This window comes from Ptychodera flava, chromosome 2 (assembly GCF_041260155.1).
Source record: "Ptychodera flava strain L36383 chromosome 2, AS_Pfla_20210202, whole genome shotgun sequence".
In the NCBI taxonomy this organism is placed as follows: Eukaryota; Metazoa; Hemichordata; class Enteropneusta; family Ptychoderidae; genus Ptychodera; species Ptychodera flava.
In genome coordinates, this window is record NC_091929.1 from 3,959,744 (window position 1) to 3,984,307 (window position 24,564).

Consider the following 24,564-nt stretch of genomic DNA (forward strand, 5'->3'; position numbering starts at 1 on the left):
TGAAATATGTACAAGACACGTACCTTTCGTGGCCAATGTCCCTGTGATTCCCGCCCATTGTAATCATACTTTTCATGAGAATGTCCCGGCTGCGATGACTGTCTTCGACCGTACGTGATGTCATTATTACCATCAGGAGAACTCTGAAGGTTGAAATCATCGGAGTTATTCCTGTCATCATTGTTGTTAACATTTTCCAAAAGCTGTGGAGGTAGGCTGCCTCGGAGTTTACCCTTTGAACTTGCTGCCACTATTTTCTTGATAAGTTTTTTAATGTCAGGGTTTTTAGATTCCTTCTCGGAATAACCACTTTGGTGAACCTCCTGACAGTTTTCAGTGACCAGCCTTCCTGAATTCATTGTGTACTCTCCGCTGGAATGAGTATGTGTGTTTGGGATTTCACCAGAAGTTGGATTTTCCAAGAGAATTCTACCGACATTTCTTGGGTTCACTGTGGACATTGCCAGGTACGGAGCATTTGGCGGTTGAATAGTATGGTGTACTTTGGCTGCATCAAGGACATTTAAATTTCCCTGAGTTGCTAAAACTTGAAAACTGCCTGGATAAAGATTCATTCTAATGTTTGGATTTGGTTGCCTTGGTAACATGATGTTGCTACTCGCTGTACGCTGTATTGGATGAAATCCACCGCTAGCGTTTGTTGTGATGGTCTGCACACTGTGGCTGTATTGTACTGGAGTACTGATCTCAGCAAGCAGGCTGGTCACTTCATTGAGTCGCTTTTGAGTTTGTAAAACTTTAATTTGAGATGATACACTTTGGTAGACTTTGTTGTATTCCGCCCTCTTTTCAGGAGTTAAGTTACCAGCTTGTACTCTCATTTCAATGAGTGTCTTAAGTTGTTGAACTGCCACGATTTGCTGGTCCAACGCTTGGTTTTCATTTCTGGTTTGATGATTCATTTCAGTCAGTTCAGCCATTGATTTTTGCCGTGCAACTGTGAGTAGTTGTTGCTTTAATTTCTCCTCCTCTGTAGCACTGCTATTCCCTGGTCCAATGTTTGCACTCATGTCCATTTTCATTTGGCAAGATTGGATTTGACCACCTGATTCAACCACAGCGACATTTTCCTGAGTAAGTTTTGCAAAATTCTGAACAGATGTTGCAGAACCAGCGACAGGATTAGACTGTTGGAAAAGTTTCCCACTGTGTACACCTACAGCATGTTGTGTGTCATACTGTAAACCACTGGCATTCAACACCACAGTCTCACTGTCTGATCTCCTTTGTTGAAGTTCCTTTATGTCACTCACATGATCTCTATCAAACTGATGTACCATCTTATCCCCCTCATTATCATATGGTCCACTAAACCTTTTACTATTGACATCTGAACTGAATTGCTGAACTGTTTTTACACTGCCTCCATACAGACGATTATCGTGGGTAACTTTTACATCTATGTTATCTGACATCAGCTGATCGACAGCTTTCCCACCACGGCTATCCTTACTGTACTGCTGAGCTAATTTTACATCACTTTCATCTGCCAGACTGCCCTGTGTAGACTTCATGTCTTCATATAGCTTTGCAGGTGCAACATCATTTGTTTTAGAACCATGATGTTTTGCAGGATAAATCACACTCTCCCCCAAATCAGAGACCTGTTGTTGCACAGCGTCTCTTTCCTTAGATTTCACAAAGGTGATGCTTAAATCTTCATCTGATGATAATCTTGACAAACCTTTGGGTGACTGCTTATCACTGAAAGTATTTATAGACGTCTGTTTGTCAGGTTCATTTCTTTGTCTGTCAGAATCACCAGATTCAAGTAAAATGTTTGATAGTGTAGTGTCTAGTTCTGCTAACTGATCAGCAGTTTCATTATCCATAGATCCAATATCCAACTGTTCCTTAACAAGTTTTCTCATTGCTTTCACAATCTGACTACGCTCTTTTGTTTTCCCAATAGGTATACAGTTATTCAGTATAACCACTTGTTCTCTGACGATGGTCAGGATGTCATTTCTTGAAGTCTGCATCTGTTCATCCACTTCAGTAGAGACTTTCTGCAATGCCTTATCATCGTCTCCATCACTCTTCCTTGGTGATTTTCCTTTTGGCGATTTTCCTGCAGACAGTTTTGGCTGGCAATGGGCTTGTCTTTATTTTTCTGTATCATCACTAGCTTCCTGTTGTGCTTTGTCTGGCAAAGCTGGTGGTGTGGATATTTCTGTTAGTGTAGATATGAAGGTTCCTTGCGACGACGAGGGTGCACGTGGTGTTGAGATGGTGCATATGATGGTGGTGGCGGTGGTGGAGGGGGCACTGGAGGTGGTGGCGGCACAGGTGGTGGTTCAGGAGTTGATGACTGAGGTGGTGTTGACGGCAATGGAGGTGGCGGCACAGGTTGTGGAGTGGCTGCTTTGGCAGAGGAGGTATTTTCATCGGTGGTGGGGAGGTGTGGTGGTGGTGGCGATGCTGGTGGGGGTGGCAATACTGGTGGGGGTGGCAATGCTGGTGGGGGTGGTGGAGGTGGCAGAGGGGGCGGAGGTGGGGGTGGTGGTGAAGGTGACGATTGCATAGCTGACTGCTGCAGAATGGTACTAAACCTTGGACGTGATCTGCGTTTTTGGACAAATGGTTGATGCTCTTGAGATGAATTTCTAGTAGTAGCACAAGGAGGGTTGTGTGTTTGCTGGGTGTCGTTATCACCAACAGCTGCCCCATGTTCCTGAACACTCTGAGTCAGCAATCTCTGATGTGCTATTTGTAGTAATTTCTGTGCTTGATTCTCTGATGGTTTTTCATTGCTCATTGCATTCCGGTACATGATTTCCAGTAGCTGACTTCCCAGCTCCTCAGCCATATTCCCACTTTGACCCCCGTCTTCCCTACGACCACTGTCATCTTCCACTGTCTCTGAGCTATTCTGTGTGGACATCCTCTGAGTTGTCTGATAGTCATCTGCAAAATATGGGTGACAAAGAGTTCAAATGAAAAACTGTAAAACTTTGAGTCAATTGCTTTCAATATTAAACACATGTACAACTTTCATCAGAGTAGGAATTACAAATACTGGTCACAGATTGCAATGGCCATCTACGTATTGAAGGTACATGTAAACTCACATCTGATCTGATTTTAAGAGTTACAGAGAATAACAGAAAATATAACATACAAAACTGTAATCTTATCAACAGAAGTCTGCTCTTACCAGTGTCTGTTAGAGGTGGTATGCAAGTAAATGTTACTGGGATTTCCAGTCATTTTACCAGACTTTCCCTTAGACAATATTCATACTAGGGAAATGTAGAAAAGTTATCACGGTTCCAGGTTTGCAAAAGTATTTACTAGTGTTTGCCAACCACGGCAAAGACACTGCTTAAATACAAATTTGTGCATGTAGATATTTCAGTAAAGGTATTGAGACAAAGGGATATGACCATTTTGAATTTCAAATATAAGTAAATATCAGATACAGGTTCTCCCCAGAGTTCCAAGAGTGCTGGACGACTCATTAATATTCATGAGCATTAATATTCATGAAAAAAACTGTAACATTATATGCTTGTATTTTTACATTCTGAGGGCTTGATTGATACAAATAATAGCCATTTCCACTGTACAGTCGGGTCAGCTCCAAAATTGGAGCGCTATACCATAATATTTCCCCACTCTCATTAGCCAATCAGCGGCCAGCGCGCCATCAGTAAAAATTGTATTTCCTGGCAACCTCCACATGCGTCCTTAGTTACGTACGCCATACTGTGTCGAACTCCCGCGCCGTATTCTGTCATAATGTCGAACAGTTGTGTGGCCACTCTGTCAAAACACAATTTCAAAAGCGCGTACCAGTTTTATTCTGGCTAAGACAACCAAACCCCATATATCGCTGTGATTCCTAGACTCTGCTTGAAGTCCTGCGAAATATAAGTCGTGTACCTACACAGATCGTTCAGAATACCCCATTTGTATCGGTGATGGCAGCGATACAAATTCTACCGTATGGGGAACAGTTGTGTGGCCACTCTGTCAACACATTTTCAAATCGCGTACCATTTTTAGTCTGCGTTTGACAACTACAAAACAGGTATCGTTTTAAAGCTCTGACATTGCTCTTCTTCCTTGCAAAATGTTATACGCGTACCTACACAAATAACCTTTATAACAGTATTTCTAATAGAGATGACGAACATCCACAAAATGATTCTCGGTACTGAGCGAAATCGATAAACTGGGGGTAGAAATGAATCGTCAATATTTCGAATATTTGTTCACTAATCGGACTCCTTGTTGGACATGACCTTCTGCAGAACACGTGGATTATGTTGACTGTCGAAATTCGTCGAAATTCACAAGACAGGGGCTTAATAAGCGGCCCAAAACTGCCGATCACACTTGGTGGGTAATTTGTGACCCAGCGTGACCTGTACTGTATTAATGATGTAATCTGGTCGATGATTGGCTGAATGCCGGAATACATTATCATAATGAGTCTCCAATTTTGGAGCTGACCCGGACTGCTGTACCTTCAAAGTATTTTTTCAGTTTTAACTGAACAAAACAGAAAGAAAAACAATCTTTAGTAGTTGTAACGGAATCTTTTGAAGCTTCTGAAAAATAATGTACCCCTTTTTTGTCATCACTTTCCTGTGCTTATATCATCCCTCACCACTATGAAGTTTGGATTACCATTGCACTGTACCAGCATCCAGTGTTTTTTCAAATGACCTAGGTGGTCTTGTTACTGCTCATGCGCAGACTCTCTAGAGTTTAAACCAAGAACTTAGGGGTTGACTAATCGGCCATAGTTTTGAAAGTTGAATTTCTCGATGTCAAATTCACTTCAATTGCTTCTTGATAGTCATTGTAGAATGGGGAAATTCACAAACAGAGAGGCTTGTTGCCACGGACAAGTAACTTTTGGCTTATTGACCTGAAAAATAAGTGAGTGTTCATTGATAATTCAAAGACTGGATTCGTTGACACCAAACTTGCTCGTGACTTTCATTGCATGCAGTCTTTCCACAATGCCACTCATTGAGTCTGAACTGAACATTGAAGAGTACGTTTTAGTTAGAAGTCCTGTTTTTTGTGTTGATTTTCGCTTCCGTACTTCATTTTTATGGTGTTATAAACCTTGATACAAAGCAAAAAAACTTCAGTTTTTCTCCTTCTTTCGATCGTACAGAGATACTGTGTGACAGGAAAACCGTGTCTATTTATAGGGCGATGATCTTGTGAACGTACGTTCAACAGCTGAACAGTTTTTCATATGCAAAATCAGCGTACGGTAATCAACCAGTGGTATTGTTTTAAATAGCATTTTATTGAAAGGCATTCTATAGTACCATTGTTTTCATCAACTCTTCATGCAATTTTATGAACTGCTTGACCTCAAAAGTGTCATAGACATTCATGTTGATTGTTCAAAAGCATTGAACTGCAAGTGCCGGTCGGTCACTTGTCAATGCTGGTCGGAAATTCTGAGTGCCGGACGGGCCCGACCAGCGCCGTCCGGCGTGGGAGAACCCTGCAGATAGTTTGTTTCTCTTGCACGGTGAGCCGTGAATTTTATTCTAGATGTGGTTGAAAGTTTCATCAAGGAAAGTCTGAGCAAAAGTTTTACTCTTTCACTTTCAAGTGCTACAATGTACATGCACACGATAGTAGTTTCAATATTTACATTTTTTTGCTTCAATACACAACTTATAAGGTTGAACATACGTGTACATGTACTTGTAGATTATGAACACTCTGTGTACAAACAACATGTGACATACAAATATACATGTACGCATGTCTTTGAATAGAATGGTTCTACTACGCAGTATGTTCTACAGACTGTATGCCCAAGAGATCATGTGATGGTGGCATAAACAAACCCATGTGTACAAATGCATATGGAAATATGTGCGAGTTTGTGCACATGGGTTGGTTTGTACCGTGATCTATTTGAATTAACCTATTGATGCTAGTCTAACTACAGTGTACAGGTGCAAAACCTACTGTACATGTTTCAAAACGCATATCATGACACGGTAAGGTAGATTACTGTGTACACAACTACACAAGTGACATAAATGTGCAGCTAATATAATTATTGCTGTTTCCATCAACTAATTACCCTGGATGCAAAGCCACTCTTCCAGTCACCATATTAATTCAAAAATAAAAACTTGAATGCGCTTTTATCAAATAAGTCAAATTCTACGACTGTAATTTTTTTATTGAGATTACCTTTATCAAAAGGTCATAGCTACATGAGTAAATTGACATCTGTGTATTATATCCACCATCAGTATTGAAAACTGTTTCACTTTCAGGAAACATTTCAATATCCGTAATTTGCATTATCATACCTTGGCAATCACACCTACATGTACTCAACACAATATATCACTCTTGAAATACAAAGAGACTTGCAATCACACCTACATTTACTCAACACGGTATATCACTCTTGAAATACAAAGAGACTTCCCTCTGTACATAACATGGTTGACAAATATCTCAAGTGTTACCACATTTGATGGCCTGAGTTTCATATGCATATACTCGTACATTTAACCCCTTTGAGTGCTGTAATTTTCCCACCATAATTTTGCTGCCACATTTTACCAATCTCTTATGAATTTTTCTGAATTTTTCTGAATTTTAAATCAAACGGAAATCAGATTTTATTGCCTACAGTTTTTTATCAAAATTTTGGCAAAACTTTGAGAAAAATTGACTTTGGTATATTTTCAAAGGTGACAAAACTTGACGTTCACACTCAAAGGGTTGATACATGCAAATGTATATTGTATGGTGTGAAACATGCTTGCTTTTTGAATTTTAACTTTTACGGTCATTATCACAAGTCTTGGCTATGCAAGTCAAGAAAGTTGAATCATCAGATGAAAATGTAATCAGACAATGGTTTACCAGTCCACTTTAGCCCAAAAATAATATTAAGTTTGCTTCCACCCAAAGTCTCTCACTAGTTTGATGTGTTGAGGGGTTTTTATTACATTTGTTTTTATGGTTTTGTTTTTTCGGTAGTATTTTTTTGAGCCCTGAAGTTCCAACTCCTGACCTGGAAAAACAAACCAGGAATGTTTACATGCAACGGCAATTCAAACATCCGGTACAATGACAGTGATAACGCTTTTCAGCCATGTAGCTCATGTGCATATGATCCTAAATCATATGACTATAAGGATAACAAATTAAGTTATTTACTGCCATGCAAAAGACAGTCATTTGTTCACGTATCTCATTTTGAAGTGAACAACTCTAACAAGGCAGATGCCATAGGTCTAGATCAAAGCCCTGGAGGATTGGAAACAAAAGCTTGAATTTGTTTGAACCCATCAACTACATGTACTTGTGTATTCTTATACAGTGCATTTGTTTTTCAAAGTTTTCACAAACAATTACAGCTTTGTGATATTTTCTATCTGTTTTCACAAACAGTAATAACACTTTGATTTTCAACTAAAATTGAAATTGCAGAAATCATTACAAAGTTGTATACCAATATTATGGCACATACATCTTGTCATGCAGCTTGGATAAACAACATTTAGTACATATTTAACCATTTACAACTTTGATTTATATTGTTGCACAAATAAACAGACTGAAAGTCCAAAGTCTAAGTTTTATTTGCCCAGTATAGTTAAAGCAGACAGGTACTTTAATATTGATGTGTACATGTACACTACAGTAGAGTACTTGTTCCATAAAGGTTGAATTATTTTTGTACATATGGCCTCTGTGCCTCTCTGATAACTTAATATTTCATTTGACGTCTGTCAGTGCACCTATTCATGTTCTGTACCTGGGGAGGGGAGTGTGGGGCAACAGGGGAAATTGATCACCTGGGGGGGAGTGTGGGGCAACAGGGGAAACTGATCACCTGGGGAAGTGTGGGAGGAGAGTGTGAGGGTGTGGGGCAACAGGGGGAAACTGATCATAATCTTGTTCTAGCACAGAGGAATTTGATTGCTATGATACATGTATACTGCGCGTTGAGAATATGACTGAAATCGAGTCCTAAATTATCTACAAGTACAATGTAGGCTCTATTTTCCCTACTCTCAGGTAATTGACATATTTTTGCAGCCTGTGCCTGGGAATTGGACATAGCTTGAAAAAAAAAGATGTTCAATTCTTGTTAGGCCCTCACTCCCCTCCCTGGTGGAAAGCACTGATAGGTGCGATGTCACAGGACACATGAAATGACATTCATGATGTCACTACATGTACATATAAGTGCTTAGTGATAGTGACACTACTGAGCTTGTACAAAGGAAAAAGTAATTTTACTGGATTTAAAAACTATCCACTGTTGATTGACCAATCAGAGTGCTCAATTCAGGGTGTTTTATTTACACGTAAAGCCTGGTCACCAAATTCCAGAAACGAATGACAGCGCCGTAGTAAAGTACTGTCCAATCAAAAGTGAACATGTCATATTCTGTAGACATCTGGTACGTTTTAATATTCAAATTTGGTAATACAGCGGAAACCAGCTGCAGCACAAAATCTGCTGTGCCCTAGGGCATTTATATAATGTGCCCTAGGGCATTTATAGGATGTTCCATTACATTGGAAGGCTATTTCACAAATAAAAGTTTTAATTCATATCCTAAACATGTTACATTGACAAAGGGGACGGTTGACGTAAATACATTGAAAACGAAAATATATCAGTTAGGGGCAATAGTTTTTAAGTCGGATAAAACCCTCATACTCGGGCTCTTCTGGTATATAAAGTCCAACCCTACGATAAAATGTCTCGGCCTGCGGCCTCGACATTTTATCGTTGGGTTGGACTTTATATACAAGAAGAGCCCTCGTACTCGGGCTTTATCCTATACTTAAGTCTGCTTGCAACTCACTTTTGAACTGTTGTTTACTCAACACATGTTCATGTACATGTATTGAGCAATGGCAATGCTGTACATACTGAAACATGAGTAATATTATTATCATTACAATGGCAATACCATCTGTATATCATGTTTGATCAAATGAACATGCGGAAACTACCGGTATGATTTTTAACCACTGTACCAATACACCACATCTGTCATGGGTGATATCATCTACGTTGTATGGTGTGGTTAAGCTGCATGTCTGTTCAACCTGACTTCTAGAAATTATCAATGGTTCAATGCATGCATAGGGAATAGTTACTCTTATCAACAGCTGAGGTAAATGTGATACAAAAATTATCACCTGAAAGTCTTCAAATGGATGAATAATTATCCCATAAATAATAGATTCCTTTATTTATTTTTACAAATCAACAAATAAAGACATGGAAGCTTACCAGTAGCATCAGGTGGAGCCATGATGTACATGTAAAAACTGACATGAAATTGCATTTTTGTTGTTTATTTCAAAACAGACCAAAAATGAATTCTATATCCTTCATTAATAAATCACCTTACACTTAGTCTAACACTAACAGGATAAATTGTAAAGAAAATGGTAAATTCTCTGATAATTTTGTTTGGTTTTTTTTCATTAATTTTCGCAGATCACCAGATGTAAATACAGGTAAAATATTTTAATTTAATGCTAGAGTATGTGATAAATTGGTAAAGGATAAATATAGACTTGAACACTGACTATTTAAATTACTGATTGAATGGTGAAAGGTTTGTTACTTGCTCACCTTTGTCAATATGATTTACAATGCATCATAAAATGCAAGCAAATATGTATGAGGCTGGTGCAACTGATTTCAATGAAACATCAATTAAAATGCTACAGAGAAGTATTTATCCATTTTACACGGCACATTAATGATGATAAGAATGTTTTATACTTATCTAATCACTAATCAGAATACAAATTGTGGAATTTCTGATAACATAGTTACAGTTCCTGAAATCAAACCATTGATAAGCTGAGAATGCAGAATTGAAATACAGGTACACTTTTTACTACAATGGCTATACAATCTACAAGTATAAATTTGGTACATGTACTAGTAGTCAATGCTTGATAACTTACTGTTACTGTGTACTGCGCTTTAACATTCAAATGTCTTTTTTGACTCAGCATATGGAATTTACTTTATAACTTGAATTTTGTTTTTACAATTGACAGAATAATGAAAAGCTACACATACTAGCATGATACTTGAGGTCTAATCGTGGTTTGTGTGTTGCAGTAACTGGTAGTTCAATTGAGCAAGTAAATTACTTGATAAAACTGTCCTAATTTCAAATGAACAAGGGTAAGCAGTTGTGGTGATAACATGGCTATCTACATGTGTACATTGACCATTTGACCTTTGTTTTATGATCAGAAGCTGAGATTACAAGCAGAATATCTGTTGGGTTTTGATAGAGATTTTTTACAAATAATGACTACGGACTTTGAAGACAAAAATATAAATCAAAAGATTGATTTGTATGTTGGTAAGTTGTCTTTGTCATAAAAAGTACCAGTATGTCTTAATTATGTTTTGCCTGTTAATCCTACATATATTTTACTTTCCTGTATTACAGTAGAATGTCCCTCAGGGACAGATATTCAGACTCTGAAATTTTTTCAACACTTTTTTGTCTACCACTTTTGAGGGTTCATTATAAAGCTGTTGGAGAACAGAAAACCTTTCACTATCTTCATTTCTGGAAAATCAACCCCCCCCCCCCCCCCCCCCCTCTGCCCCAGTTAACAGAGGGATGTTGGCCATTTTGAATTTGAAATATAAGTAAATTTTTGATAATTGGACAATATTTGTGCTCGTATCGTCTACAAGTATAAATGCATAAACTGTACATATGCCGTACATGTACAATTGTTTGATCTACAAGGCAAAATACATGTACCATGGAGAGGGCAACACTGCAGCTTTTCTGTACTGATTTTCTTTTTTTCACAAAGCTAAACCAATCTATTTAAGTTCTTGCTCTTATATTAAAGCGATATAGTCATTGGAACTGCTCTAAGGTTGTATGGGACCCATACATGTACATCCAATGTAAACACTGTATCAACGATACAATGGTGATTAATGAAAGTTAAAACGTGTCTGTCATAATCTACCAGTACATCATATAATTTGAATGTGGCAGCTATGATGATGAGGTGTATCTAGAAATCATGCATACAATATATTATTTGTAAACAAGAAACTTGCACAGGTGCAGTTCCAATGACGGTTTCCCCTTCACTGAAAACTTCCATTTGTTTCACTTTATATATGTATACACACCAAATAATACGCATTTGTGATGCTAAGATATGGTTTCAATCATGGCATGCCTTAAGAAACTCATTGCTAGTCAGCAAACTTCCTAAGGTACAACATGCATGTTATTTATTGACATGTAAAAATTCTAAGTTACTATTTAGAATTCATAGGGCAAGATAATAATCAGTGAAATGCTGCTGATATGATAAGTTTTCATATGGAAACACAGGTGTTTGCTGTCACATGATAGATATCCACTACATACACATCTGTCACTGTCAATGTACTTATGACTTCAACTGTAACTGTAATGCAATGTCCAGAGGGTAACCCTGGGTATATCGCAACAGATAATCACCTGTAAAGACTGACTTGTGATGACACTTCAAGACATAGCAGAGAGAGAATGAAATGAGAATAATGTAGTACTACATAGAAGTACTACGTGCACTAGAATACTCTCCTTAATATTTGGTAAAACTGCTACCTGGCAGATACTGTACACATGTAGATTTTCTGTATTACTGATACTACAATTGTCATGCATACTAAATGTGGATGTGAAAGAACAGATAATATCCGAGTAAAATTATTCAAAGGTGATAGTTGCTTGGCAAATTACTCTTATAAAACGTCATAGGCTATGTTTATCTTGCCATGTAAAGAACCCAGCGCCACATGCAGGCTGTATTTGTTTACAAACTGTCTGCCATCAGTGTACTCAATTTTCGATAACACAGTTGCCCACCTTATTTTACTCACAGCTATCAGTTTCAGTTTTTCAATTCACAAAAAAGAAAATACATGTACTGTAGCTGCAAAAGTACCACCCATGACGTTATCAAATTTGCTAAGGTTACCACATTAATAATACTATCTACTGGTATTTACATTTGCTTATTGTTTTATTTAAAGCTTTGCTGATTGCTGAACATTTTTCATTCTTAGTTGCTTTCTCTAAATTCACTGAGAGTAAAAAACAAAAACAGTGACAACCATGCAGCTATAGTAGTTTAACCTACTCACCCCCAAATACCCTGTAAACCGGTCCATTCTCACCATGTAAGGCAATGAATGTGGACAAATCTATGGCGCTGAAAGGGGTTGTGGGAATAATACATGTAGCTGAACTTTTTTATCACATTTTCAATATGTACATGTATGCTCTAGTAACAGGTACGTTTTCTTCATGTTAGGCCAAACATGTGAGTAAAATATCATATGCAATGTATTTTTGACAAATGAATTCTAGTCTGGACTAAAATTCAGTTGCCAACAATGACATTGAGCATTACAATGTCCATGCATATACACTGTCTTAACGAAGTGAAACTGCACATTTTACAGAAAATTTCACATGATTTGAGGAGTAGAATAAGTAACTGTACTTTCCAAATGTGAGGAAAATAATAGAAACTACACATCAACAATTATTGTTGATAGAGCTGCAACATTTGGCAGTTATTTATACATGTATTTCTGTCATTCAGCAACATGTACAAATGTGATCTGTCGTATTCAAATAATTCCTATCCTTTCTGTTACGTTATTGCACAGTCCCTCTGTGGATAGAGGGACTGTGGTTATTGTTATCATTCAGTTAATGTTATTGATAGATTTGGAGTAGTGTATGTGTATTGTGAAGACCTAGTACAGTGAATATGCAATATTACGTTGTGGGCCTTTGAGATAGGTCATCCTGGATCACAACTACCACAGCAACACTGCAAACATTGAAAACCCAGCATGAAATCAGAAGCACAGTGCAACACCAATCTTTAACGTGAATTCAGCTTCAAAAATGCTAATCCCAAAGGAGAATTTAGAGCACCTAATTACATGATACATGACCCCAACTATATGTATTGAATTCTCATCAATTTTTTTATCCTTTTTGATGCTGTATCACTAAAATAAATACATACATTTCAACACTGAGCTGTGGATGGAACACAGGAGGATGACCAGAGATGACCTATCCTCAAACACTAGCTGTGTTGTACTGTAGGACAAAAGCTGTGCAAGCAATTACAGATAAACATACAAGGATTCCTTTGTAATAAATTGATGGAATCAGTCAGTTGAAGATTTTGATGATTGCTAAATGATGTAGGATCAGGCCAGTGTGTGTGACACTGTCAATTTACACACTGTTTTCTTTCAATCTTTATTTTTGACGGTGAATTAATGTACTGAAAACTAGACATGGATGTTTTCTCACAGTATTATACTGCTGGTATACCAGTGTAATCCTACATTAAACTATAGCCAACCATTGCAACACTGCATAATTTACTCATGTCACCACAGGGGACTCAGAAGTCTGGTTGTTGTTGTTGTTTGTATTGTTGTTTATGTTTATTAGTCATGTTGTTGTTGTTGTTGATCAATAAAATACAGCAAACATAACTATTGTGTTGTTGTTGTTCTTTCCAACGTAATGTAAGTGTCCTGAGAGGTACTTCAAGGACGCTATCATTATTTGACCCAATCCAACTCTCTCCAAACGTATAGGTTGAGTGTGTATGTTGGGAGAAAGTTGCATCGGCTCAAATAATTATAGCAGTGTACTTGTAGTGCTTCTTACGACAACTACATTATGTTTAAAACAACAACAACAACACAATAGTTAATAATGTTCGCTGAATTTTAGTGGTCAACCACAACACGACTAATAAACATAAAAACAACCAGACTTCTGGGATCCCTGTGATGTGACTTAGGAGGAACCTACCCCTAGCGGCCATGGCCCCTTACCCACACCTCAATAGTATGCGTGTACATTGTAGACACTATGCCTTTGCAATTTGAAAATGCGTTGGATTTCAATCGTCCTCAGAAAAAACCACTATCTTAACAGTTTTAGGGTCGCAAGCCATGGCCACTGGATATATTGCCTCAAGGCATCTGAAAGCAATCGAAACTGCTTTTCTATTCTGTATTTCTGGAATGTGGACAGGGCGGCCTTTGTCCCGATGACCTTTATTATGATCTTCCGGGAAAGTGAGCTGTTTTGACCAAGCGAATTCCGAAGGACTTGTGTATTCGGTTTCGGAACGATTGTTAGTTTTACTATTACCACTAAAGCGAGGGAAAATGAAACGTCATCGCCTGTGGGTCAGCCACATGATCATCGAATCGTGTCCAAAGTCCACAAACTCGAAGCATAGTGGACAAACAGAATTATAAAATGTCTAGAGTCAAATATTACAGAAGAGAGTTCTCCCTGATACCGCGGAGATATTGCGAAATGATCGTAATTTTCGAACCATATGCGCTGTTTAATGGCGAAATACGGCGGTAATTTCGCACTCTTCAGAAGAGCGGCCAATTTATCCGAAATAACAATCATTTCTTGCTCAAAAATGTTCCCAGTCAGACTTATTATTGACATATTGTGAGCTTACGTGTTGCAACGGATGACATGACAGGCGCTATACGCCTTGTCGCGCATGCATTAAACCCCATAGATCTTTCGCTCCGTATACCTATTCTAATAAAATATTTTTGTTTAACACTGTACCTGAAGAAGGTAGTCCAACCGTCGTACTTTCAAGTTGAAAATCACCAAATAATTGCGGCGATATTTGTTGACTGCTTCCGTCTTCCGACGCCATTGCGATGTGTGTTACTAAGTGTTTGTTATTTGTTGTCTCCAATAGAAGCTACTGGAACTCGATTGCAGTCTCATTTTCGTATGTCCAGCCATAGACAGTCGAGGTCCAGCCAACCAGTGCAGTGGCCTGCATATGTGGCCTGGAATGAGGTCGCACCAAACGGGGCGGATCGAGGTCGAAGTGCAACTGTCGCGCTGAAAGGCGTGTTTCTTTGTTAAATTTTAATTACTAACTCCACAACTAGGGTAGGATTTATGAATGCTGCAACATGCGCCAACTAGCAGTTATTTACACGATGGGAAACACAGCCAAGCAAGGGCGTAAGGCTGCGTTCACAAATAACAGGGGCGGGGGCTGGAGGAATCGCGATTACAATCTTTTTTTTCAGATCCACCCCCTGAATACCCTAAAAAATATCGATCCCCCCGTCTGTATGATCAAAATTTTTCAAGCCAACCCACCCAATTATCATATAAGCTTAGCCGCACATTTATTAGGGATTGAACGCAAAATTAAAATTTTGGGCAGTTCTGCTCACAGATGTTCGATATTGCCTGTTACTAGCAGTTTGTAGAGCCATATTCCTTAGGCAAGTTCTTAAGTTCTCATTTTTAAACGCATCAGTGGACTTTTTGGGTTTTCAATTTAAGTCGATTTGAGTTAATCCAACTCCGGCCAGGTCAATGGCATCTGTTGACGAGCACACAAAAATGAGAGAGTATGCAAATTATGAATTCCTGTCTACATGTTGCCAAATTGTGAAAAACTGATCACAGTGACCTATCAAAAAATATTTTTTTCCAAAAGTACAGGACATATATGAACTAGATACTGCTCAAAATTGACAATGCTGGGAGCTTAAATATTCCATAAAATACACGCTTTCTATCTCTGAAATTTTGAATGTAATAGGCCTAATGGCAAAGTTGGTAAATAAATAATTCCATTTAGTCGCACATTTTTTCATTTAATTAGAGTCTTTACTGTTCAATGCTTTACTTTTGTGTAATATTTGACGATCAAGCATCCTGTGGCCCAGTCTTTTTTCTTCAATATTCGATTACTCTTATATGCCAGAAATTGAAAGTTCCTGATATTTTCAAGTCTCCTTGATATCTTCCATATTATGTGTTGCTCTCAGTCTGGCCTGATCTTGTGTACCAGTATATTTCACTGTCATGAGCGTCATTTGGCCCAAATTTTTCTTCAACGACATCAGAGTCAGAGCTATCCCTGTCACTGCCGGTATGCAGTGGCAGTGACATTGCAGTAGCAGGGCTGTAGCTGTATTAACTTTGATAATTTTGACAATGTTTTTTGTTCAGTTTATAGCACTGCGTACTTGTTCTACTCCCTACAGTATGTTTAACTGCCCAGTATTCAGCTTGCCAACACAGCCTGTGTATGTGTACAGTGCATTTATCACTGACAATTAAATGACTTTCAGTCTGGACTCTAATGCAATCATCACCAAATGCATATTTATGTATACAGGCTTTGTCGACAAACAGAATATTGTGTGTTTCAGCATGCTGTAGGGAGACAGCAAAAAAGTGTATTTGATATATTGCATAGAAATATTGAAAAAAATTGCTGCAGGCCCACGTTTTATGTTTTACGAAAAATCATACATGTTTAGATTTTTTTAGGTAAAAGTCATAAAATATTACAAAATTGTCTAGATTTTATTTAATTATTACTAACATCAGAACAATTGAATGACATTAGAATGCTACTCACCTTGGAATCGGAAATGTAAAAAGTAAAAGGATCCAAAAACATTTCAGGTCCCCCTACAGCTAGAGCAAAACTTTCAACAACTCCCCCTACAACCCCCAAAGTTTTCGAATTTCCCCTGAATTCCTCCAGCCCCCCTTCAAGTTTTTTGTGAACGCAGCCTAAATTTTTTTTTAACATCGATCCTTGAGCAAAAGTCAAGATACATGTCACACAATGAGGAAGAACGAACCAAACCCTGTCAGTGTGTGTGTACGTGTGGAGGGGGAGGGAGGGGCTACATGAGTTTGAACTGCCACGAATAAAACAAAACTAGTTGCCCCAAGAACATTTTTGCAACAATTTGTGAAATTTTGCCTGAGAATAGCAAAGAACAATATTTGCATACTTTCAAATGTGTGATTTTAATTCGATGTGTATGTAAAGTATACTGTATATAAAAGTATATACATTTATTTATTTGTATAAAATATATTCATTTTTGTCCTGCTCAAAGAAGCTTTCCTCAGTAACAAATTGTAACAAAATGTTTAAAATGAAATAAACTCCAAAAATTACAGTCACAAATTTAGCTATCAAAGTAAAACTGCCACATATTACTGATTCAACTCTCTGACTAAAGAAACTTGCACATTATTAAATGTACAATATGGTGGCATATGGGCTAGCTGACACAAATAAATTTCCAGGAATGTCTATTGCCTCCGACAAGAGTTCACAACATTTGTCTGTAAACGTACCGGATGACACACAGACATTTAATTTGTTAAGTTGATTATCCGTGGCCTCAATTCTCAAATTGACCTCCTTGACTAGATTTTAGTGACCTAAATACAATGAATGGAGGTGAAAGGTCAACTTGTCTCAATGTTTTGTGAATGAAGGCTCCTCAGTGTCTGTATAAGTGGGCATATAGGAAAATGACATGACCTCTATGAATCGATGTACTACCGATAATCCTGATTTTGAATTAATGCAAAGAACAAACTTTAAACATTTCACCGCTTTGCTGTATTGACATCGAATGACTAGTGTATATGTCACAGTTAAAATATCACCATTTTACAAAATAACTTATATGTACATTTATCTTAAAACTTGAAGGTCACGGCAAACTTGACATATATGAGTTGAATGGGCAGTAAAAGTTTTACAAATCATTCTCATATATACTAAGTAGTTACTTTTAATTTTAAGCAAAAGCAATATTATCAGGTAAGATGTACTAAATGTACTTTATCAAAATACAAACAACTTACCAAACTACCAGATTTATGAGTTCAGGAAGTTGGGTCTAGTATTTCATTTCCGAGATACGTGGTTAAATAGTCATTATGTTTTCTTTACTCAGAAACCAAATCACGTGATAAACAGATGAATCGAGGGTAAACATGCGTGAGTTTGAGATAATTATTTATACTGACATGAAATATCGAAGCGGTTTCAATTTCTTGTCTTTAACTATATTTATATTGTATTCATTATATATATATATATATATATATATATATATATATATATATATATATATATATATATATATATATATATATTTAGAGCATTACAATTTGTCATCATCCTTATATTTGAATCATAAACACACACAGACACACACAGACAAAGACAGACACAGACACAGACATATATATATATATATATATATATATATATATATATATATATATATATATATATATACGGTTTACATATATCTAAATTATATAAAAATAAAGACTTTGTGTTTTCTTTGTCTTTGTATACAATGACGTTGTATTCAGTACATTTAGTGCATTTGAAGTACATTTGCAAAAACTTTGTAATAAACATTTGTAGGTAGACCAGCTATGCCGTAAAGTCCAATTCTAATACACACATCTGTGTTTTGTTTTCTAGAGGTAGAGGTTCTAAAAGACTTCAAAAATCTACGTACGCAAGGATGTAAAACAAGGAACGTAATTACTTTTGCAGTTCTTTTTTAATGTTCATGATTTTACATATAAAAGGTATGTTGGTTTTCTTAAAAATAACCATGGTTCAACTTTTAGAGGACTTTTCTCCAAGTCATTGTTTATAGATAATTGTCTTTTCTGCAGGTAACCTCAAAATTTGAATTGCACCACTGATCTTTGAAATAAACTTGTAAAAAACCTTATTGTTCACATAGGCTGTAAATTGCATATTGTCATTAGGCTGAGCTTAGCAAACACTGGTTTGTTGCTCTGTCATATCAGTATTAATTCGGTAAACAAGCCCAGAACACTGTTACGTATTTACGCAAACCCTCCCGATGAGCATATCTCGCTAGAAATAATTCGTAGACTACTTTTGATACTCTACTCCAAATGATACATGTAAGAAGTGAGATACTTGTAGTATAATGGAGAGCTGGCTTCAACATCTAAAAGTCTCTGTACAAAGCTTGTCTTACGTTGACGATGAGGGCGTCAGCACAAGCACTGCTATGAAAACGATGTCGCAAGAACGAGCGCTATCCGCAGTTGAAACACGAATAATCGAAAACTTTCAAAAAGCAACTTTACACGTTTTCTATACCCTTTCTCCTGTATGATCTCCAAAAGATCTACAATATACCATAGCAGCTATTGTAGATCGTGATGAGATGCCGAATCATGCCAATTCTGGAGAGAGAGAGAGAGAGAGAGAGAGAGAGAGAGGTCCTCCTGTTAAGGAATCCATCTCAATAGTTTGACATCATTTAGCTGCAGATATTCTTCATGCGAGACAAAGAAAATTGAGAGCAGTTCACTTCAAAAACCAAGCAATGGTTTTTTACCACCACGGTAAATGACTTAACCCAACCATGAGAATAAATTCTCAGAGATCTAACTTCGAATTTATGTCAGAATACAGATAATAGGCGAAGACCGAGTCCATACTGAAATTCATAGGAAGCATGAACCCTGGATGTGTGTATTCCAACGTATTCCGACATTAAGGTATATGAAATTATATCGGAGTATTTACTTCGATTCTTTTTAACATCGAGTGAGAATTATCTGATGAGGATGAACTACCTTGATGAAATCTATCTGATCTTCAACGACGTCAAACTGTGAAAAAGAGACTTCCCTGAGGCACTTTTCCATCGATTCCGTGCAATAAGAATATGTGATCCTGATCGACAAAAGCTCTGTTAAAGTTGGAAATTTGAAATTAATAAGCATTGAAATAAAGATCAAAGACGAAGAAGATTAGAAGTTAATGGACATCAGTGAGATGAAGAAATAAACCGTGAATTTGAAAAATTAAATAGACGAGTAGAAAAAAGGACTGATTTTATTCTCTTTACTGTAAGCCCTCTACGGTGACATTGGATAGTCTCAGATTCAAAAGCAAACAAAATTTGTGTGAAGTCAGAGCCATCATCGTCTTCTGCACGAATGTTCAAAGATACGAAGTGTCGACATAGGAAAATGTACAGTTCACCATTGAGTAGTACTTGTCCGTTGCTGTTATGACGTCATGCCATCGACTTAATCAATCATTTCAGTTGACACTGCAGCAGCTGTTAAAATCTTTTGGGTGTAAAAATACCTACATGCTGTGAGAGCAGTTCACGGTCTTATACAAATCAGACGAAATGGAGGTTTGTGAAAAATTTGAAACTGTATGAAGTCTGTCCTTCACACATAAACGATAATCTGATAATCTGGGAATAGTTTCACGAAACACACATGGAAGGTTAAGTTATGATGGACAGGTTGCTAAAAAGGCAAAAGTATTTTCGGTCAATCCAAGAAGCTTTGCCCAGGCTTAAGCTTATTATTATGAAAACGGGCCACCTTCTTGTAATTCAAGACATGATTGGTATAAGTTGTCGATATAACAATTGAAGTTATGAAGGGTGTGGCAACAAATTTACAATTGCTGAATAAAAATAGTAAATTTTCCTTGCCAAACAGGACTAACATTTGTAAAATTCTATTTCAAACAAAGAGAACGTTATCGGAAATACGTGGTATGAGTCGAGTTTATCTACAGATGTGTTGATAAGGCACTAGCATCGCTAACATAAGTCAGGAAATGACATAACACGTACGAAAGACTCGTATTTAGCCAGCATTTCACATGAAAAGTATAATGAAAGAGGAACGTTCACCAGGCGTGAGCGTGATTAAATGAGCGTGAAATCAGGAATTCCCTCGAGTAAGTGACCAGTTATTGAATAGTTTAATACGACAAAGTTAAATTTGTATTCCTTTTCGGTGTTCAGGAGGAGGGGAAGCCTCATCGAACTCCGAAGTCCGTCTTGATGTATAATTTTATGTATCACTGCTACTATAGTTGACATTGTGAATTGGTCCGTCCAGCTGAATTGGATTCGACGCAATCGGTTGACAGATATGACAACACCATGTTTAAACAGAAAGCATTCTGTGGGTATGTAACTCGTGTAGCACTGCCTTGTATTGCAGTGGACCAATTTCATAAGCTACATGGTAACCTTATTGATGCTCTACAATACCGTTTCCAGTCAAATTAATCCTAGATTCCCAACACGTTTTGTACACAAAAATATCTGATGTATACTCAGACAGTGTTGATGTATTCATGAAAAAGTCCAATCTTTCAGCACCCAGCGCCCTCTAAGTCAAGTTTATGATAAGATACCCGTCCTTTTGATGTTAAATGTGATAGCCAGCAAAATCAAATGGTGGAACATCTACTTTGCTTGTCTAGTAAATATAGACATAGTATTTTTGCCTTCGGAGATTTTTTGCCTTTGCATAAGGCCAAAAATATCCGAAGGCAAAATTACTCCGTCTAGATTTACTAGACTACGACTTCGCCAGCCTATGCACATCGTTGCTTTATCTCTCTTCATCTCCGGCCACTCAAACTCTTTATACACATAGTGAGTGTTTGATAACTTCGAAAGAAACCGACCAATTTCTATGGACTATACACTTCGCCTAAAAGTAATAAAAGAAAACATTATTTACACAAAATAACATACATTGGCTGTAGATAAAGTATGTGGACTATAATCGTAGTATTTATTTAAGGTAGTTCGCGCCTCGAAAGTGAAAGACTTCAACTTTTGCTGAAACTCTCCTCAAGAAATCTTTCAACAATTTGCTTTCATAATTAAGAATAAAAATCGGGGGTCACCGTGACAATTTAAGTACTACAGAAACAAATAACCCAAGATTTATCGATACAAATGGCCGCCATCCCTGTGTTAACTCTGTGGAGAAAAATAAAAATTTCGAATTTCGAAAAAGTAAGCGAGTGACAAGTTTTCTTACATGAATAGCTTTAAAATGAACCCCCACAAGTGGTGTATCAGAAATGAATTGTAAAAGTTTAAGAGTCCGAATGTCTGTCCCTGAGGCGCATTCTACCTTAAAGAATGGAATTTAGGTGTGAAATTTTTGATATAGCTGACATTCAAAACGTTAATAAATGGAACACTCAGTTAAAAATTAAACTTATATAGATATTTTTGAGATTATGGTTCTTCGCATTTGATGTCATTGTGAGTGGTGTAATTTTTTATATATATATAGGACAGTTAAACAAAATCAGTTCGTATCCTATCATGTACAAGTAAAGGAATCATCGGAGAAAAAATATCCTTCGATTTTCTGAGCATAAACGTCCTTAGAGACAGCCACACACCAATAAAATCGTATCCCCGACAATCTTTCTATTGATTGATTGATAAACTTTAAGGCGCCAGGACACGACTCTTGAAACAAACTGTTAATGCCATTGGCAGCACAGTCAAGCAAAACCTTCTCACGGATTCTGTAGGAAATGTCAGTAATGTTTTGACTCTGCGACGTTTCTGTACTTGTGTCCGGGTACTCAGTATCTTCCAAGTTTCAAATGAATACAGAATAGATGTTCTTCTTTACAACCAATGTGTGTCAGGCACGATATCTACGTAGCTGCAACATTTAAACTTTACGATTCACATTATGGCAAACATATGATGTTTTAACTTTCAGAAATCAGACCATATGTGTACTTACGAGACCCATACGACCTTCGAGCGCAGTTCCGACGAACTCCCTATAATATTTTGCTTTTTTCTATTGTGATATGCAAATGCTATTAAATATGTGGCGGTAATCTCATCATAACGGTCTCCCATCAGGGAATTACCAACTAGAAGTAGTCGAGATTTTCGTTATAATATACAGTGGTTATCTGCATACAATAAATGTACAATAAATTATATCATGCCATGTATATGTTGAGGTCATGCGTGATCACATCCTCTCACACTGCCATATAACTTTTATTTCTGCTTTATAGGTGAAAGGTAAAAAGTGTATATGGCGAATGTTACAAAATGACCGATTGACATACTGCATAATGGTTGACAACTTCAGCCGGTGGGCTAAGATTAACTATAGAAATACCTTTTCACATATTACATACTTATATAATATAGTATAGTTAATTGTTTGGGCACACGTCAAAGTGAATTCATGACTTCGCTTACACTCAAACAGTTATGTTTTACTCTCCGTAGGAAGTCAACACATTCACCATTCCAATTACCATTTAGGTGAAGGGACGGAAGTAGTTTCATTTTGAAACAAACAAAGTTTTGTTTATTGAACTCTCCGACAATCAGAGATGGCTCTCCAGTCCATGTTTTCCTTCAGAATCAGTATTAGCGCCGTCAAACTTCGAGTAATTTTCCATATTATAGATGTTCATATTTTACACGGTTTCGACGGGTATGACTAACAAATATTAACGCTCAACCTGGGAGTTGCTCTCCTCATGACTTAAATTCAATCTGATTAAAATCAGATGTAGAGAACGGCGACGTCTATACTTACCCGGTAGCAAGAGAACACCGACGTGTACTAAGTATAGACATTGCCGTACTCTACATCTGATTTTAATACGATTGGACTGAAGTTAAGCGTGGCCGGCATAATGATTTATGATTTCAAGAGTTCACATTTGTTTGTTCTTATGTCTCGCGCCCAGTACCATACGTTACCAAGATTTCTGTGTTGATTTGTACCAACTTTTACTCCTCTACATGTAAGCACCAATGTGAAAACATCTAAATGATTGTTTACTTAAATCTAGTAAAATCAGGTTTAGATATCACGGCGAAAATTACTATTGCTTATTAAAAGATACTGCAAATACTAAACCTTTGGACAAGTTATGACAAACTAAAGGGGTTAATTCTCTGAGAAACTTAACATGCTAAAATTTATTTTGTCATTTCCATCGGGAAAATGAATGTAAGTTTGTTTCATGAAAACAGGTGCCACTAGTTTCCCTACTTTTCATTAACTGTTTGGGTATGTTGCAAACATAATAGGTGCAAAGTTTTTTAAAAAATACTATCTCCTGTCTCAACCAATATTATTTTCCAAATCATTTGAAATGCGGAATTTAGAAGACATGTACGTTTTCAGAATGTTTAAACTAGTCCATAAATTAATTACACATAAGAATCGAGGCAGTCGGCAGATGCATTTTAATTATATATTTCGTATTTTAGGAAGCACTCCAAATTAGTAATGCACTTTCAAATTAATGACTTCATACTTGCAAACTTTATGCTGGTTGGTGGCAAGCTGACGTACACCAGGTGCTGCTCTAAACGTATGTAGATCAGAGTTCGTTCCCCTTATATCGATATCCAGTGAACAAGGTGCAATTCATTCAATATGCAATGGTGATATCCGGTATCTCAATGCAAAGTTTGACCCACACCGCAACCCTAAAATGGATGTACTCAGGCTCTAACTAAAAGTAATCGAAACCTACAACCATCACGTGACATAGTTGAATGTTCAACGACTGTGATCACAAAAGTTAGGCTGAAAATATCCATATTAAGTTTGCACATTTTAGTCATTGTTACAGCAATTATACTCACGATGCTTGAGTATCATTGCATTGCATGATGATAAAGAAAACACTTGTGTTTACTGTAAAAACCTAATAGACAATGACATTGAGCAATTCAAGATGAACGCTTCTTTGCCGTGTGTACTTTGCGCGTCACAAACTTAATAAACAGAAAATTACAACTAGATT

General features: G+C 37.1%; 2 protein-coding genes across 2 annotated transcripts in view; both read right to left on the bottom strand.

The window, feature by feature from the left end:
• The window catches only part of LOC139151784 (uncharacterized), a 16,655-nt gene extending 14,028 nt beyond the window's left edge, over window positions 1-2,627 (bottom strand). The window contains exon 1 of the mRNA XM_070724771.1: window positions 24-2,627. Coding sequence (XP_070580872.1) covers window positions 24-2,003 — 1,980 coding nt within the window. The 5' untranslated portion in view covers window positions 2,004-2,627. The remainder of the gene's footprint in view (window positions 1-23) is intronic.
• Window positions 2,198-14,788, bottom strand: LOC139151811 (uncharacterized). The gene is made up of 2 exons (XM_070724812.1): window positions 14,688-14,788; window positions 2,198-2,928 (listed from the first exon to the last, which is right to left on the bottom strand). The coding sequence occupies exons 1-2, from the start codon at window positions 14,779-14,781 to the stop codon at window positions 2,198-2,200; spliced, it is 825 nt and encodes a 274-aa protein (XP_070580913.1). The 5' UTR covers window positions 14,782-14,788.
• Window positions 14,789-24,564: the final 9,776 nt, after the last annotated feature.

What these genes read in the sequence shown, in the direction of transcription:
- LOC139151811 (XM_070724812.1), bottom strand. Translation starts at nt 14,781, where the DNA reads ATGGCGTCGGAAGACGGAAGCAGTCAACAAATATCGCCGCAATTATTT. An exon ending in GGTTGGACTACCTTCTTCAG is followed by an intron (nt 2,929 to 14,687) that starts GTACAGTGTTAA and finishes CATATTTTGCAG; the next exon opens with ATGACTATCAGACAACTCAG.